General features: G+C 52.6%; 1 protein-coding gene across 5 annotated transcripts in view; it reads right to left on the bottom strand.

The window, feature by feature from the left end:
• LOC141264802 (acid-sensing ion channel 1C-like) overlaps positions 1-7,469 on the bottom strand; it is a 260,667-nt gene extending 253,198 nt beyond the window's left edge. Inside the window, exon 1 of one of the 5 annotated variants that reach the window (XM_073677128.1) lies at positions 6,591-7,469. In XM_073677128.1, coding sequence (XP_073533229.1) covers positions 6,591-7,115 — 525 coding nt within the window. In that variant the 5' untranslated portion in view covers positions 7,116-7,469. The remainder of the gene's footprint in view (positions 1-6,590) is intronic. The other 4 variants (XM_073677126.1, XM_073677127.1, XM_073677130.1 and 1 more) reach the window with 4 other exon arrangements.
• Between the last annotated feature and the right edge of the window lie 9,234 nt (positions 7,470-16,703).

Genomic DNA, 16,703 nt, shown 5'->3' with positions numbered 1-16,703 from the left:
CTAGAGGCAGCGGTGAGATCTGTGTGATTCCCCCTGCTGTTATCCCTGACAAACTAGAGGCAGCGGTGAGATCTGTGCGATTCCTCCTGCTGTTATCCCTGACAAACTAGAGGCAGCGGTGAGATCTGTGCGATTCCCTCTGCTGTTATCACTGACAAACTAGAGGCAGCGGTGAGATCTGTGTGATTCCCCCTGCTGTTATCACTGACAAACTAGAGGCAGCGGTGAGATCTGTGTGATTCCTCCTGCTGTTATCACTGACAAACTAGAGGCAGCGGTGAGATCTGTGCGATTCCTCCTGCTGTTATCACTGACAAACTAGAGGCAGCGGTGAGATCTGTGCGATTCCCCCTGCTGTTATCACTGACAAACTAGAGGCAGCGGTGAGATCTGTGTGATTCCCCCTGCTGTTATCACTGACAAACTAGAGGCAGCGGTGAGATCTGTGCGATTCCCTCTGCTGTTATCACTGACAAACTAGAGGCAGCGGTGAGATCTGTGCGATTCCCCCTGCTGTTATCCCTGACAAACTAGAGGCAGCGGTGAGATCTGTGTGATTCCCCCTGCTGTTATCACTGACAAACTAGAGGCAGCGGTGAGATCTGTGCGATTCCCCCTGCTGTTATCACTGACAAACTAGAGGCAGCGGTGAGATCTGTGCGATTCCCTCTGCTGTTATCACTGACAAACTAGAGGCAGCGGTGAGATCTGTGCGATTCCCCCTGCTGTTATCCCTGACAAACTAGAGGCAGCGGTGAGATCTGTGTGATTCCCCCTGCTGTTATCACTGACAAACTAGAGGCAGCGGTGAGATCTGTGCGATTCCCCCTGCTGTTATCACTGACAAACTAGAGGCAGCGGTGAGATCTGTGCGATTCCCCCTGCTGTTATCACTGACAAACTAGAGGCAGCGGTGAGATCTGTGCGATTCCTCCTGCTGTTATCACTGACAAACTAGAGGCAGCGGTGAGATCTGTGCGATTCCCCCTGCTGTTATCACTGACAAACTAGAGGCAGCGGTGAGATCTGTGCGATTCCCTCTGCTGTTATCACTGACAAACTAGAGGCAGCGGTGAGATCTGTGCGATTCCTCCTGCTGTTATCCCTGACAAACTAGAGGCAGCGGTGAGATCTGTGTGATTCCCCCTGCTGTTATCACTGACAAACTAGAGGCAGCGGTGAGATCTGTGCGATTCCTCCTGCTGTTATCCCTGACAAACTAGAGGCAGCGGTGAGATCTGTGTGATTCCCTCTGCTGTTATCCCTGACAAACTAGAGGCAGCGGTGAGATCTGTGTGATTCCCTCTGCTGTTATCCCTGACAAACTAGAGGCAGCGGTGAGATCTGTGCGATTCCCCCTGCTGTTATCACTGACAAACTAGAGGCAGCGGTGAGATCTGTGCGATTCCTCCTGCTGTTATCCCTGACAAACTAGAGGCAGCGGTGAGATCTGTGCGATTCCCCCTGCTGTTATCACTGACAAACTAGAGGCAGCGGTGAGATCTGTGTGATTCCCCCTGCTGTTATCACTGACAAACTAGAGGCAGCGGTGAGATCTGTGCGATTCCCCCTGCTGTTATCACTGACAAACTAGAGGCAGCGGTGAGATCTGTGCGATTCCCTCTGCTGTTATCCCTGACAAACTAGAGGCAGCGCTGAGATCTGTGCGACTCCCCCTGCTGTTATCCCTGACAAACTAGAGGCAGCGCTGAGATCTGTGCGATTCCCCCTGCTGTTATCACTGACAAACTAGAGGCAGCGGTGAGATCTGTGCGATTCCCTCTGCTGTTATCACTGACAAACTAGAGGCAGCGGTGAGATCTGTGCGATTCCCTCTGCTGTTATCACTGACAAACTAGAGGCAGCGGTGAGATCTGTGCGATTCCCTCTGCTGTTATCACTGACAAACTAGAGGCAGCGGTGAGATCTGTGTGATTCCCCCTGCTGTTATCACTGACAAACTAGAGGCAGCGGTGAGATCTGTGCGATTCCTCCTGCTGTTATCACTGACAAACTAGAGGCAGCGGTGAGATCTGTGCGATTCCCTCTGCTGTTATCACTGACAAACTAGAGGCAGCGGTGAGATCTGTGTGATTCCCCCTGCTGTTATCACTGACAAACTAGAGGCAGCGGTGAGATCTGTGCGATTCCTCCTGCTGTTATCACTGACAAACTAGAGGCAGCGGTGAGATCTGTGCGATTCCCCCTGCTGTTATCCCTGACAAACTAGAGGCAGCGCTGAGATCTGTGTGATTCCTCCTGCTGTTATCACTGACAAACTAGAGGCAGCGGTGAGATCTGTGTGATTCCCCCTGCTGTTATCACTGACAAACTAGAGGCAGCGGTGAGATCTGTGCGATTTCCCCCTGCTGTTATCCCTGACAAACTAGAGGCAGCGGTGAGATCTGTGCGATTCCCCCTGCTGTTATCACTGACAAACTAGAGGCAGCGGTGAGATCTGTGCGATTCCCTCTGCTGTTATCACTGACAAACTAGAGGCAGCGGTGAGATCTGTGCGATTCCTCCTGCTGTTATCCCTGACAAACTAGAGGCAGCGGTGAGATCTGTGCGATTCCCTCTGCTGTTATCCCTGACAAACTAGAGGCAGCGGTGAGATCTGTGTGATTCCCTCTGCTGTTATCCCTGACAAACTAGAGGCAGCGGTGAGATCTGTGTGATTCCCTCTGCTGTTATCCCCGACAAACTAGAGGCAGCGGTGAGATCTGTGCGATTCCCCCTGCTGTTATCACTGACAAACTAGAGGCAGCGGTGAGATCTGTGCGATTCCCCCTGCTGTTATCACTGACAAACTAGAGGCAGCGGTGAGATCTGTGCGATTCCCCCTGCTGTTATCACTGACAAACTAGAGGCAGCGGTGAGATCTGTGTGATTCCTCCTGCTGTTATCACTGACAAACTAGAGGCAGCGGTGAGATCTGTGCGATTCCCTCTGCTGTTATCCCTGACAAACTAGAGGCAGCGCTGAGATCTGTGTGATTCCTCCTGCTGTTATCACTGACAAACTAGAGGCAGCGGTGAGATCTGTGCGATTCCCTCTGCTGTTATCCCTGACAAACTAGAGGCAGCGCTGAGATCTGTGTGATTCCTCCTGCTGTTATCACTGACAAACTAGAGGCAGCGGTGAGATCTGTGTGATTCCCCCTGCTGTTATCACTGACAAACTAGAGGCAGCGGTGAGATCTGTGCGATTCCTCCTGGTGTTATCCCTGACAAACTAGAGGCAGCGGTGAGATCTGTGTGATTCCTCCTGCTGTTATCCCTGACAAACTAGAGGCAGCGGTGAGATCTGTGCGATTCCTCCTGCTGTTATCCCTGACAAACTAGAGGCAGCGGTGAGATCTGTGCGATTCCTCCTGGTGTTATCCCTGACAAACTAGAGGCAGCGGTGAGATCTGTGCGATTCCCCCTGCTGTTATCACTGACAAACTAGAGGCAGCGGTGAGATCTGTGTGATTCCTCCTGCTGTTATCCCTGACAAACTAGAGGCAGTGGTGAGATCTGTGCGATTCCTCCTGCTGTTATCCCTGACAAACTAGAGGCAGCGGTGAGATCTGTGTGATTCCCTCTGCTATTATCCCTGACAAACTAGAGGCAGCGGTGAGATCTGTGTGATTCCCTCTGCTGTTATCCCTGACAAACTAGAGGCAGCGGTGAGATCTGTGTGATTCCCTCTGCTGTTATCCCTGACAAACTAGAGGCAGCGGTGAGATCTGTGCGATTCCTCCTGCTGTTATCACTGACAAACTAGAGGCAGCGGTGAGATCTGTGCGATTCCCTCTGCTGTTATCACTGACAAACTAGAGGCAGCGGTGAGATCTGTGCGATTCCTCCTGCTGTTATCCCTGACAAACTAGAGGCAGCGGTGAGATCTGTGCGATTCCCCCTGCTGTTATCACTGACAAACTGGTGGCAGCGGTGAGATCTGTGCGATTCCCCCTGCTGTTATCACTGACAAACTAGAGGCAGCGGTGAGATCTGTACGATTCCCTCTGCTGTTATCACTGACAAACTAGAGGCAGCGGTGAGATCTGTGCGATTCCTCCTGCTGTTATCCCTGACAAACTAGAGGCAGCGGTGAGATCTGTGCGATTCCCCCTGCTGTTATCACTGACAAACTGGTGGCAGCGGTGAGATCTGTGCGATTCCCCCTGCTGTTATCACTGACAAACTAGAGGCAGCGGTGAGATCTGTGCGATTCCTCCTGCTGTTATCACTGACAAACTAGAGGCAGCGGTGAGATCTGTGTGATTCCCTCTGCTGTTATCCCTGACAAACTGGTGGCAGCGGTGAGATCTGTGCGATCCCCCTGCTGTTATCACTGACAAACTAGAGGCAGCGGTGAGATCTGTGCGATTCCCCCTGCTGTTATCACTGACAAACTAGAGGCAGCGGTGAGATCTGTGCGAATCCCCCTGCTGTTATCCCTGACAAACTAGAGGCAGCGGTGAGATCTGTGTGATTCCCCCTGCTGTTATCACTGACAAACTAGAGGCAGCGGTGAGATCTGTGTGATTCCCCCTGCTGTTATCACTGACAAACTAGAGGCAGCGGTGAGATCTGTGTGATTCCCCCTGCTGTTATCACTGACAAACTGGTGGCAGCGGTGAGATCTGTGCGATTCCCCCTGCTGTTATCCCTGACAAACTAGAGGCAGCGGTGAGATCTGTGCGATTCCTCCTGCTGTTATCCCTGACAAACTAGAGGCAGCGGTGAGAACTGTGTGATTCCTCCTGCTGTTATCACTGACAAACTAGAGGCAGCGGTGAGATCTGTGCGATTCCCCCTGCTGTTATCACTGACAAACTAGAGGCAGCGGTGAGATCTGTGCGATTCCCTCTGCTGTTATCACTGACAAACTAGAGGCAGCGGTGAGATCTGTGTGATTCCTCTGCTGTTATCACTGACAAACTAGAGGCAGCGGTGAGATCTGTGCGATTCCCCCTGCTGTTATCACTGACAAACTAGAGGCAGCGGTGAGATCTGTGCGATTCCCTCTGCTGTTATCACTGACAAACTAGAGGCAGCGGTGAGATCTGTGTGATTCCTCCTGCTGTTATCCCTGACAAACTAGAGGCAGCGGTGAGATCTGTGCGATTCCCCCTGCTGTTATCACTGACAAACTAGAGGCAGCGGTGAGATCTGTGCGATTCCTCCTGCTGTTATCACTGACAAACTAGAGGCAGCGGTGAGATCTGTGCGATTCCCTCTGCTGTTATCACTGACAAACTAGAGGCAGCGGTGAGATCTGTGTGATTCCCCCTGCTGTTATCCCTGACAAACTAGAGGCAGCGGTGAGATCTGTGCGATTCCTCCTGCTGTTATCACTGACAAACTAGAGGCAGCGGTGAGATCTGTGTGATTCCCCCTGCTGTTATCACTGACAAACTAGAGGCAGCGCTGAGATCTGTGCGATTCCCCCTGCTGTTATCCCTGACAAACTAGAGGCAGCGGTGAGATCTGTGTGATTCCCCCTGCTGTTATCCCTGACAAACTAGAGGCAGCGGTGAGATCTGTGCGATTCCCCCTGCTGTTATCACTGACAAACTAGAGGCAGCGGTGAGATCTGTGCGATTCCTCCTGCTGTTATCCCTGACAAACTAGAGGCAGCGGTGAGATCTGTGCGATTCCTCCTGCTGTTATCCGTGATAGGGTCTCTACCAGTCCCTGAAGATTGAAGGTCCTGTGATCTGTTCTTACACTGTATGATACAAGTCCCGTCACCATCCCACTAGTCTGATCGAGGGGTACAGAAGTCCATCTGTCTCGGTCAAGTGTTTGAGGAGTTTCGTGCAGCCGATCTGCCTGATGTGAAAATGTCCTAAAACCCGAGAAAACTGATTCCTATAAAGTTGATCGGACCCAGGAGGGGACACAAACACGGTGACCCCCTGCCATGTGTACGGTGGAGATGAAGGGTCTCTAAGGTGTGGGAGCTCTATGGGTCAGACCCTCTGACCTCAGGAATGTCTCCTTTCAGGCACTCAGCAGCACATAAGAGGACAGAATAATGTGGCGATAACATTTCCACGCGAGGGGCCGAGGTTGGCCGAGATGTAATAGTGGGGGATCCACCTGTAAAGCGGGGTGCTCAGTCAGTCACCTGGGGCCATGTCCAGCCCACAACGCCAGTCAATGCCTCCCACCATCTGGTCACACACTCTCATCTAAGCCATGCTCCATGCTGGAGTGGAGCGGTGCTGGAGCACGGACTGTGCGGCACCACAGAGAGCAGCAGATGGGTGGGCGGGCGGACGGCCATATATGAGTTTACGGCAGTGGTGAGACGTCCGGACATTGGTCAACTCACATAACTTACAATGTATAGAGCTGATCCCATGATCTTTTCTATACTACAAAGGCGGGCGAATGGGATCCTCCATACAGACCCATTCCATGGGTAAGGGATGTCTTGGAGGGTTATAGCCATTTTACTTTTCTTGTGGCTCTTAGCACTGTGTAAATCTGACATTATGGCCCTCGGAACAGAAAAGTCAGTGCACCCCTGCAGTATGGAGTAAGGAGTGTCTACCTGTACCTCTGACCACATGGACTAATGGCGGCTGCACTCACCACAGAGAAGTTGCTGGGTCCGCACTCTTGGTTCCGGTAGCGACACTCCAGGATCATGTCCTCTATATTGTGACCCGTTCGCTCGTAGAACTCTTTCAGTGAGAAGGGCGTGTCAGGATCAGTCACGTTCTGGATCACATTCTTCAGCTCATCCATGTGGTTCTGGAGACCGAGGATTTCCCCCATGTTGTCCACGTCCCGGGTCGTCATCCGCGACAGGCGAAACTTGTTATAATTGCAAATGGTGATTGCTGGGAAGGTCATGAGGCTGCTCTCCATCTCATCCAGCGTGGTAACGTGGTGGTACTGCGAGTAGTAGATGATCCGGTCCGCCACTTGGAAGAGAAAGCAGCTGAGAGATGAAAGAAAGGCGCACGCCCAAAACACCCGTCTTGGGGTCACCCCACCTGGCAGGAAGACGTGGCTGATCCCATGAAGAGTGGAATTACTGGCAAACACGGTGAGATCAGAAGCCTTCTCATTCTGCTCTTCTTCTTCGTCTGGCGGAGGCTTGAGAATATCCATAGGTGGTGGAGCACTGGCAGGGGGTCTACAACCAGGGGTCTACAACCAGGGGTCTACTACCAGGGGTCTACAACCAGGGGTCTACTACCGTGGGCTGCTGAAGTCGGGAATCAGGTCCTCTGGGCTGGTCCTGGGCTGCAGCAGATGCGGAGATGGAGGACGCCCAGGTGTCTGAGGAAAGTTTACTCTGTGGCTTCTGCTCTGTACGCAGTGAGGAGGAGGAGGAGGAGGAGGAGGGAGCCATTAGAGGAAGAGACCACAGAAATAATGGATCAGAAAGAAACCCAATACCATCAGTCCTGAGGGACGGAGAGAGGGGCGAGACCCAATGAGAGAGCGAGAGACCCAATGTGAGAGCACGAGAGAGACAGAAGTAGTCAGAGGTCTGTAAAGACGACCACAACATGAGGAAAGAGACCGCACCCGAAATCCTGCACAATGAGTAAAAGTACCAGAGGGCGCAGCACCCAACCAGGGGGCAGAGGTGTAATGATCTGCAGGAAATATCACTGTGTACCTGTCAGGAGGTGGAGCGATGCTCTGCTGATCTGTACAGGTCAATGGTGTAATAATCTGCAGGATATATCACTATGTATCTGTCAGGAGGTGGAGGAGCGATGTTCTGCTGATCTGTACAGGTCAATGGTGTAATAATCTGCAGGATATATCACTATGTATCTGTCAGGGGGTGGAGGAGTGATGTTCTGCTGATCTGTACAGGTCAATGGTGTAATAATCTGCAGGATATATCACTATGTATCTGTCAGGAGGTGGAGGAGCGATGTTCTGCTGATCTGTACAGGTCAATGGTGTAATAATCTGCAGGAAATATCACTATGTATCTGTCAGGAGGTGGAGGAGCGATGTTCTGCTGATCTGTACAGGTCAATGGTGTAATAATCTGCAGGATATATCACTATATATCTGTCAGGAGGTGGAGGAGCGATGTTCTGCAGATCTGTACAGGTCAATGGTGTAATAATCTGCAGGATTTATATCACTGTGTGTCAGGAGGAAGAGGAGCGATGCTCTGCAGAGAGGTCAGTGGTGTAATAATCTGCAGGATATATTACTATGTATCTGACGCGCCCAGGGGATGGGGACGACTCGGTACCCGGGCCTTTGCCTGGTTTGGGGGTGTCGCGGTAGTCGGCTCCCGGGCCCGTACCCTGGGGTCACTCTTGAAAAAGGGGATTGGAACTTGGATAGAAATAAAAATAAATAGTTTGTGACGCCACCTGTGGTACCTGGTAAGGATTACCAGCGCTGCTGCAGACCTCCGGGGGGTGATGGGATGGCAACTGAGGTGTTTCAGCTCCCCACAGGCGGAGCGGGCCTCCGGGGCAGTGTGGAGTTTGATGGTGGGTGGTGATGCTGGTGTGGCGCCCCTCAGGGTTTGACTGCCACAGGGGTGCTGCACTTCTTTGTTGGGGTGTAGTGTTCCTCCTCTGAGGTAAGAACAGTGTGATGGTCAGCACCCCACCTCCACATCCAACACCACACTTTTCCCACCAGAGGGAGCTAGAATGCACTAGGTGCTGTCCCTCCTGGTAATCGGGAGACTGGGAACCAAGAGATAGGGGAACCATGTAGTGGGTGAGGGTGGAGGACTCACATTTTAGTGACACTTTAATATTTAATAAGAAAAGCCATTTTGGTTTGGAGTTCTTTGACTGTTCTTTGATTGAGATCTCCCACGCTGAACGTGGGTCCTGTGTGTGCCTGCAGCGGAGGGAGACACGGCCCTCGTACCCTGGCCTTGGGTCGAGGGGCAGGTTGCAGATAATGAATGTCTCAGCCCGGTCAAGGACCATGACCAAGAAGGCCCGGAGCTTAAGAGAGTAGCTCTACCGCAAATAGGTCCCAGGGAGGATGCAGACGGAGCGGTGTACGCCACCTGTCCTCGCCGACCTGATATATTCAGAGGGATTCCGGCTGCAAGAGGGGTACCGGCCCCTGACACCCGACCTTGCAACTCTACGTCCTGGTCGGGAAAGCCCGGTAGGCCCTGAGGATCCCACCGGTTATCGGAAGGAGCGGAGCTGCCACACGTTCCCTTTTTCTGAGAGAAGTTCAGAGGGAGACCCGGCCTATCTACACACACACACACAGACAGGAAAGGACCCAGTCTGAAGTCTGGGAACACTCTGCTGCGGGGTCCTGATTGAACGCTGGACTTGGAGGTTGTCGGACCCCCCCCTTCGTCTCTGGTGACCGCAGAACTCCGCGAGGAGCAGGGAGTTGCCATCCTACTGCTATCTCTTTCATGAGTAAAGCCTTGGAAGTTCACCCCTATGGCCTCCAGACTCTTTATTCTGCACTACACCGTGCTACGCAGCACCAGACCTCCTAGACTACTACCCCTGTCATCCTGTCCCTCTGCCCTGAGGCCATGCTCCGCCTGTGGGGAGTAGTAACAACGACGGCTGCCATAACACCATGCCTCGGCGGACTGCAGCAGCGCTGGTGGCCTTCACCAGGTGCCACAGGTGGCGTAGTCGAGATCAGCCACTCAACCCGGATAAGCCCATTACCATCTCTTTGTTTTAGTGTGACGACCCTGGGCACGAAGCGGGTCCGGGCCACGGCTGCACCCCATCTACATCACAGGACCCGACCCCGAGTCCCCCATCTCCCAGGGTAGGGCTTTCAGGAGTCGCACAACTTGGCGTAGTCGGCAGGATCGCGTGCCCGCAGCAAAGGAAGGAATTACCCATTGCTACCGGGTACTGTGTGCCTTACACCTTGGACTGTCGTTTTCCACTTAAAATGGCGCCCGTCCAAGAAGAACAGGCGCCATAGTGCTGTGAAAAGACGGTCTTCAAACACCTCCCATCGTGGGCTGGGCTCCGCATGGCCCCAAAAGTGCGGACCGCCCCTTCCATCAGAGACTGTCCGTGGAGTAATGCCCGTCAAACCGGATGGGCTGAACGAAGGCGGGCCTGTCAGCATACCGCCCAGGAACCGCCCCAAAAGAGGAGGAAAAAGAAAAAAAAAACAAGGTGCGGCCATTGCAGTTGGAGTTTGGCGACCTTCGGGAGCGGACATGGACGCTGCTGGAGCGCCACAAACGAAGCCTTCCGAACCCGGTCCAGGTCCTTCACCCGGAAGGGAGCGAAGCGGCAGAGTTCTTACAGTGGGAGATATAGAGTTTCTCCACCGGGAAGCCCCGGGTCTTGTGCGGAGACTGAAGGAGGCCCAGGAAGCGGCGTCTGCTGCGTGGCGAGAAGAAATGTCGCTGCGCATCCGGACCCGCCGCCAAGGAGCTGAAGCTCAGGGGGAAGCGGTGACAGAGGTCGTGAGCGGCCCAGCGGCGGGTGAGTGTACTGCCCCTGCCCTGGCTGCTGAACCTACCGTGCCCATACTGGACCTCATGACTGAGTATCTCCTGCCCGGCGCGGTCACCTGGGAGCAGGTCTTTGCCTCGGAGCTGCAAGCTTCAGCTATAGGCGGAGACCTGCACTGCCGCTCAACTCCCGAATCGGAAGCGCCTGAGGCTGCTGGGGTATCCACCGACCCCATCCCGGACTGGTCCACGCTTGCAGAGGACCCGCAGCAACCCCTTATGACACCGTTACCCGCACCGACAGTCACCTGGCCGGAGGCTGAGGAGTGGGCCTGGGACAACCAGGGGGGGGACCTGATGGGCTTCCCCTGGGAGACCCGGGCTGAAGCGCAGAGGAGGAGTGAGCGGTGCTGTGAGCAGATTCTCCAACTCACTCGGGAGCAACGCTAGAGGGAGGTCCGCTGCGAGCGCCTCGAGGTGCGGGCCAAGGCTGCAAAGTCCCGGGCCCGACAGGAAGAGGCAAGTCGTCCGCTTCCACCATGAGGCGGGGTGGGGGTTCATCAGGAGTCCCCAGTATCAGGACGACGTCTTCGTCAGCAGACGGGACTTCAAGCCACGGCTGAAGAAGGGACACCCTGGCCGGAACCTCTTTCCGGGTGATGTAGTTACGTACACCCGCCACCATGGGGTGCGGGGGTGGTACGCCCTGGATGTCCACAAGGTGTCTGGGAGCGATGCCCCCTCGCGCTCAGCCTCAGAGGACCGGTCAGCCTCCGTCGGGAGGAACGAGCCTTTTCCCAGGAGGGAACCCGAGATTTAAGCAGCCCCGGCGGCTGTAACCTGTTTAAAGTTAAACTGTTTGTGTTTATGTTTTGATTTATATCCCCGGTCTCTAGAGCCATTGGTCCCTGCGGCCTTGCAGCAGACAGACTCCTTCTTGTAAATAGTTTGCATCTCTTTAGGTGCTTCTTATTGGTTTTATGTAAAACCGTGGATATTTCTACCTCAGACCTCGGCAGAAAAACCTGTCAGGGTGGCTCTCCTGGAGGTCCAACTCGGGATCTTCATGCCCTGCAGCCACCCCAGGGCCCACGTTGAGGGTTTTGGACAGGTCCCTCGCACTTCTGAGCTGACTCTTCGTCCTTGCACTTTAACCCATCTGTCTGTGCATAAAATGTCTCTGGAAAATGCTAGCACTTTCATAATTTTATACTTCTATATTTTTGTACTTTTATATTATATAATCTGTTAGTAACGTTTAAGAAGATGTGCCTCCCATAAAGGGAAGATGGTTTATTGTTATATAAAAAGAAAACTTTCCTAGGTGTTACTCTTTTGCAGCCCGCGGACGTGCTGTGTTTCCCCAGGGGGGAATGTGGCGCCCCTGAGGGTTCGACCGCCACAGGGATGCTGCACTTCTTTAATGGAGTGTAGTGTTCCTCCTCTGAGGTAAGAACAGTGTGATGGTCAGGACCCCACCTCCACATCCAACACCACACTTTTCCCACCAGAGGGAGCTAGAATGCACTAGGTGCTGTCCCTCCTAGTAATCGGGAGACTGGGAACCAAGAGATAGGGGAACCATGTAGTGGGTGAGGGTGGAGGACTCACATTTTAGTGACACTTTAAATTTCATATTTAATAAGAAAAGCCATTTTGGTTTGGAGTTCTTTGACTGTTCTTTGATTGTGATCTCCCACGCTGAACGTGGGTCCTGTGTGTGCCTGCAGCGGAGGGAGACACGGCCCTCGTACCCTGGCCTTGGGTCGAGGGGCAGGTTGCAGATAATGAATGTCTCAGCCCGGTCAAGGACCATGACCAAGAAGGCCCGGAGCTTAAGAGTGTAGCTCTACCGCAAATGGGTCCCAGGGAGGATGCAGACGGAGCGGTGTACGCCACCTGTCCTCGCCGACCTGATATATTCAGAGGGATTCCGGCTGCAAGAGGGGTACCGGCCCCTGACACCCGACCTTGCAACTCTACATCCTGGTGGGGAAAGCCCGGTAGGCCCTGAGGATCCCACCGGGTATCGGAAGGAGCGGAGCTGCCACCCGTACCCTTTTTCTGAGAGAAGTTCAGAGGGAGACCCGGCCTATCTACACACACACAGACAGGAAAGGACCCGGTCTGAAGTCTAGGAACACTCTGGACTTACTCGGAGGTTGTCGGACCCCCCCTTTGTCTCTGGTGACCGCAGAACTCCGCGAGGAGCAGGGAGTCGCCTTCCTACTGCCATCTCTTTCGTGAGTAAAGCCTTGGAAGTTCACCCCTATGGCCTCCGGACTCTTTATTCTGCACTACACCGCGCTACGCAGCACCAGACCTCCTAGACTACTACCCCTGTCATCCTGTCCCTCTGCCCTGAGGCCCTGCTCCGCCTGTGGGGAGCAGTAACAATGACGGCTGCCATAACACCATGCCTCAGCGGACTGCACCAGCGCTGGTGGCCTTCACCAGGTGCCACAGGTGGCGTAGTCGAGATCAGCCACTCAACCCGGATAAGCCCATTACCATCTCTTTGTTTTAGTGTGAGGACCCTGGGCACGGAGCGGGTCCGGGCCACGGCTGCACCCCATCTACATCACAGGACCCGACCCCGAGTCCCCCATCTCCCAGGGTAGGGCTTTCAGGAGTCGTACACTGGGACTTGTAGTGCTGGCGGGATGGCACAGCAGGAGTAACTGACAGAGACAGGGGATTCGCTTCAATACCTTTACTGGTGCAGATGTCAGGTACGGCCAGGGTTCTCAGTAGGATGGGTGCACTACAGGACTTCTCCACAGTGAGCGGGTATAAGGCCTCCTGGTCCATGTCTGCCTCTCTGTATGCTCCTGGCCAGCCTGCAACTGGGCCTAGCTTGTATGTCGTGCTGTTCCTTCACCTGTCGCTCGGTAGTGGGACCTTCTGCTGGTAACCACTATCCCTAGTCGCCGGGGCCTTCGTAGTTCCTGGTCCTGTAATGCGTCTAGCTTCAGGTCTGCCAGGGACTTGTAGTCCTCTTGAAATGCCGGTGATCCCTACTGGGTATAAAGGACCCTGTAGGCGCGGACCCGGTGTCCGGTTTGTATATTCGGGGTGAGCCTATGATGCTCCTCTGCCCCCTCAACTCCTCTCTCCTCTCCTCTTTGCCTCCGGCCACACTTGGGGCCCTCAATACTGCAGCAGACTTGCTGCGTCTTCACTGCTCTCAGACTCTCTGACTCTGTCTAACTGACTCTCTCTTCTGACTGACTGCCTGGCTCCACCCTCCATATATATATCCCTAACGGGCTCCCTCTGGTGGTATGAGGTGGAAGAGTGGAGGTGTTTGTATGTAATGAGGGCCTCTTGTGGAGAAGTCCATCCATGCACCCTGGGTCCTGTGGTACCTGTAACAGCAGGGTGCCACATATCTGTCAGGAGGCGGAGGAGCGATGCTCTGCAGAGAGGTCAGTGTTGTAATAATCTGCAGGATATATCACTATGTATCTGTCAGGAGGTATAGGAGCGATGCTCTGCAGAGAGGTCAGTGGTGTAATAATCTGCAGGATATACAGTACAGACCAAAAGTTTGGACACACCTTCACATTTAAAGATTTTTCTGTATTTTCATGACATGAAAATTGTACATTCACACTGAAGGCATCAAAACTATGAATTACCACATGTGGAATTATATACTTAACAAAAAAGTGTGAAACAACTGAAAATATGTCTTATATTCTAGGGTCTTCACAGTAGCCCCCTTTTGCTTTGATGACTGCTTTGCACACTCTTGGCATTCTCTTGATGAGCTTCAAGAGGTAGTCACCGGAAATGGTCTTCACTTCACAGGTGTGCCCTGTCAGGTTTAATAACTGGGATTTCTTGCCTTATAAATGGGGTTGGGACCATCAGTTGTGTTGTGCAGAAGTCTGGTGGATACACAGCTGATAGTCCTACTGAATAGACTGTTAGAATTTGTATTATGGCAAGAAAAAAGCAGCTAAGTAAAGAAAAACGAGTGGCCATCATTACTTTAAGAAATGAAGGTCAGTCAGTCCGAAAAATTGGGAAAACTTTGAAAGTGTCCCCAAGTGCAGTTGCAAAAACCATCAAGCGCTACAAAGAAACTGGCTCACATGAGGACCGCCCCAGGAAAGGAAGACCAAGAATCACCTCTGCTTCTGAGGATAAGTTTATCCGAGTCACCAGCCTCAGAAATCGCAGGTTAACAGCAGCTCAGATTAGAGACCAGGTCAATGCCACACAGAGTTCTAGCAGCAGACACATCTCTACAACAACTGTTAAGAGGAGACTTTGTGCAGCAGGCCTTCATGGTAAAATAGCTGCTAGGAAACCACTGCTAAGGACAGGCAACAAGCAGAAGAGACTTGTTTGGGCTAAAGAACACAAGGAATGGACATTAGACCAGTGGAAATCTGTGCTTTGGTCTGATGAGTCCAAATTTGAGATCTTTGGTTCCAACCACCGTGTCTTTGTCCGACGCAGAAAAGGTGAACGGATGGACTCTACATGCCTGGTTTCCACCGTGAAGCATGGAGGAGGAGGTGTGATGGTGTGGGGGGGCTTTGCTGGTGACACTGTTGGGGATTTATTCAAAATTGAAGGCATACTGAACCAGCATGGCTACCACAGCATCTTGCAGCGGCATGCTATCCCATCCGGTTTGCGTTTAGTTGGACCATCATTTATTTTTCAACAGGACAATGACCCCAAACACCTCCAGGCTGTGTAAGGGCTATTTGACCAAGAAGGAGAGTGATGGGGGACTACGCCAGATGACCTGGCCTCCACAGTCACCAGACCTGAACCCAATCGAGATGGTTTGGGGTGAGCTGGACCGCAGAGTGAAGGCAAAAGGGCCAACAAGTGCTAAGCATCTCTGGGAACTCCTTCAAGATTGTTGGAAGACCATTTCCGGTGACTACCTCTTGAAGCTCATCAAGAGAATGCCAAGAGTGTGCAAAGCCGTCATCAAAGCAAAAGGTGGCTACTGTGAAGACCCTAGAATATAAGACATATTTTCAGTTGTTTCACACTTTTTTGTTAAGTATATAATTCCACATGTGGTAATTCATAGTTTTGATGCCTTCAGTGTGAATGTACAATTCTCATAGTCATGAAAATACAGAAAAATCTTTAAATGAGAAGGTGTGTCCAAACTTTTTTGTCCTAACAGTGGTTAGTAGTGTAATAATCTGCAGGATATATCACCGTGTATCTGTCAGGAGGTGGAGGAGTGATGATCTGCAGAGAGGTCAGTGGTGTAATAATCTGTGGGATATATCACTGTGTATCTGACAGGAGGTGGAGGAGCGATGCTCTGCAGAGAGGTCAGTGGTGTAATAATCTGTGGGATATATCACTGTGTATCTGACAGGAGGTGGAGGAGCGATGCTCTGCAGAGGACAGTGGTGTAATAATCTGCAGATATATCACTATGTATTTGTCAGGAGGTAAAGATACGATGCTCTGCAGAGGTCAGTGGTGTAATAATCTGTGGGATATATCACTGTGTATCTGTCAGGAGGTGGAGGAGCGATGCTCTGCAGAGGACAGTGGTGTAATAATCTGCAGATATATCACTATGTATTTGTCAGGAGGTAAAGATACGATGCTCTGCAGAGAGGTCAGTGGTGTAATAATCTGTGGGATATATCACTGTGTATCTGACAGGAGGTGGAGGAGCGATGCTCTGCAGAGGACAGTGGTGTAATAATCTGCAGATATATCACTATGTATTTGTCAGGAGGTAAAGATACGATGCTCTGCAGAGGTCAGTGGTGTAATAATCTGTGGGATATATCACTGTGTATCTGTCAGGAGGTGGAGGAGAGATGTTCTTTGCAGAATGCTGGTAAATAAAAGCCAAGACAATTGTGTGGACCCTGATGAAGATAGTGAAACCCCCAATGAGGACTTTGGACCCAGGTGAGGACTGTGGACACCCGGTGAGGACTGTGGACCCCCGGTGAGGACTGTGGACCCCCGGTGAGGACTGTGGACACCCGGTGAGGACTGTGGACACCCGGTGAGGGCTGTGGACTCCTGATGAGGACTGTGGACTCCCGGTGAGGACTGTGGACCCCCGGTGAGGACTGTGGACTCCCGGTGAGGACTGTGGACCCCCGGTGAGGACTGTGGACTCCCGGTGAGGACTGTGGACCCCCAGTGAGGACTGTGGACTCCCAGTGAGGACTGTGGACACCCGGTGAGGACTGTGGACTCCCGGTGAGGACTGTGGACACCCGGTGAGGACTGTGGACACCCGGTGAGGACTGTGGACCCCCAGTGAGGACTGTGGACTCCCGGTGAGGACT

Source organism: Phyllobates terribilis, unplaced genomic scaffold (genome assembly GCF_046119375.1).
Source record: "Phyllobates terribilis strain yellow unplaced genomic scaffold, ASM4611937v1 Scaffold_4__5_contigs__length_816908805, whole genome shotgun sequence".
In the NCBI taxonomy this organism is placed as follows: Eukaryota; Metazoa; Chordata; class Amphibia; order Anura; family Dendrobatidae; genus Phyllobates; species Phyllobates terribilis.
Note: the sequence above shows the minus strand (reverse complement) of the source record. Positions and strands in the feature narration are given on the sequence as shown.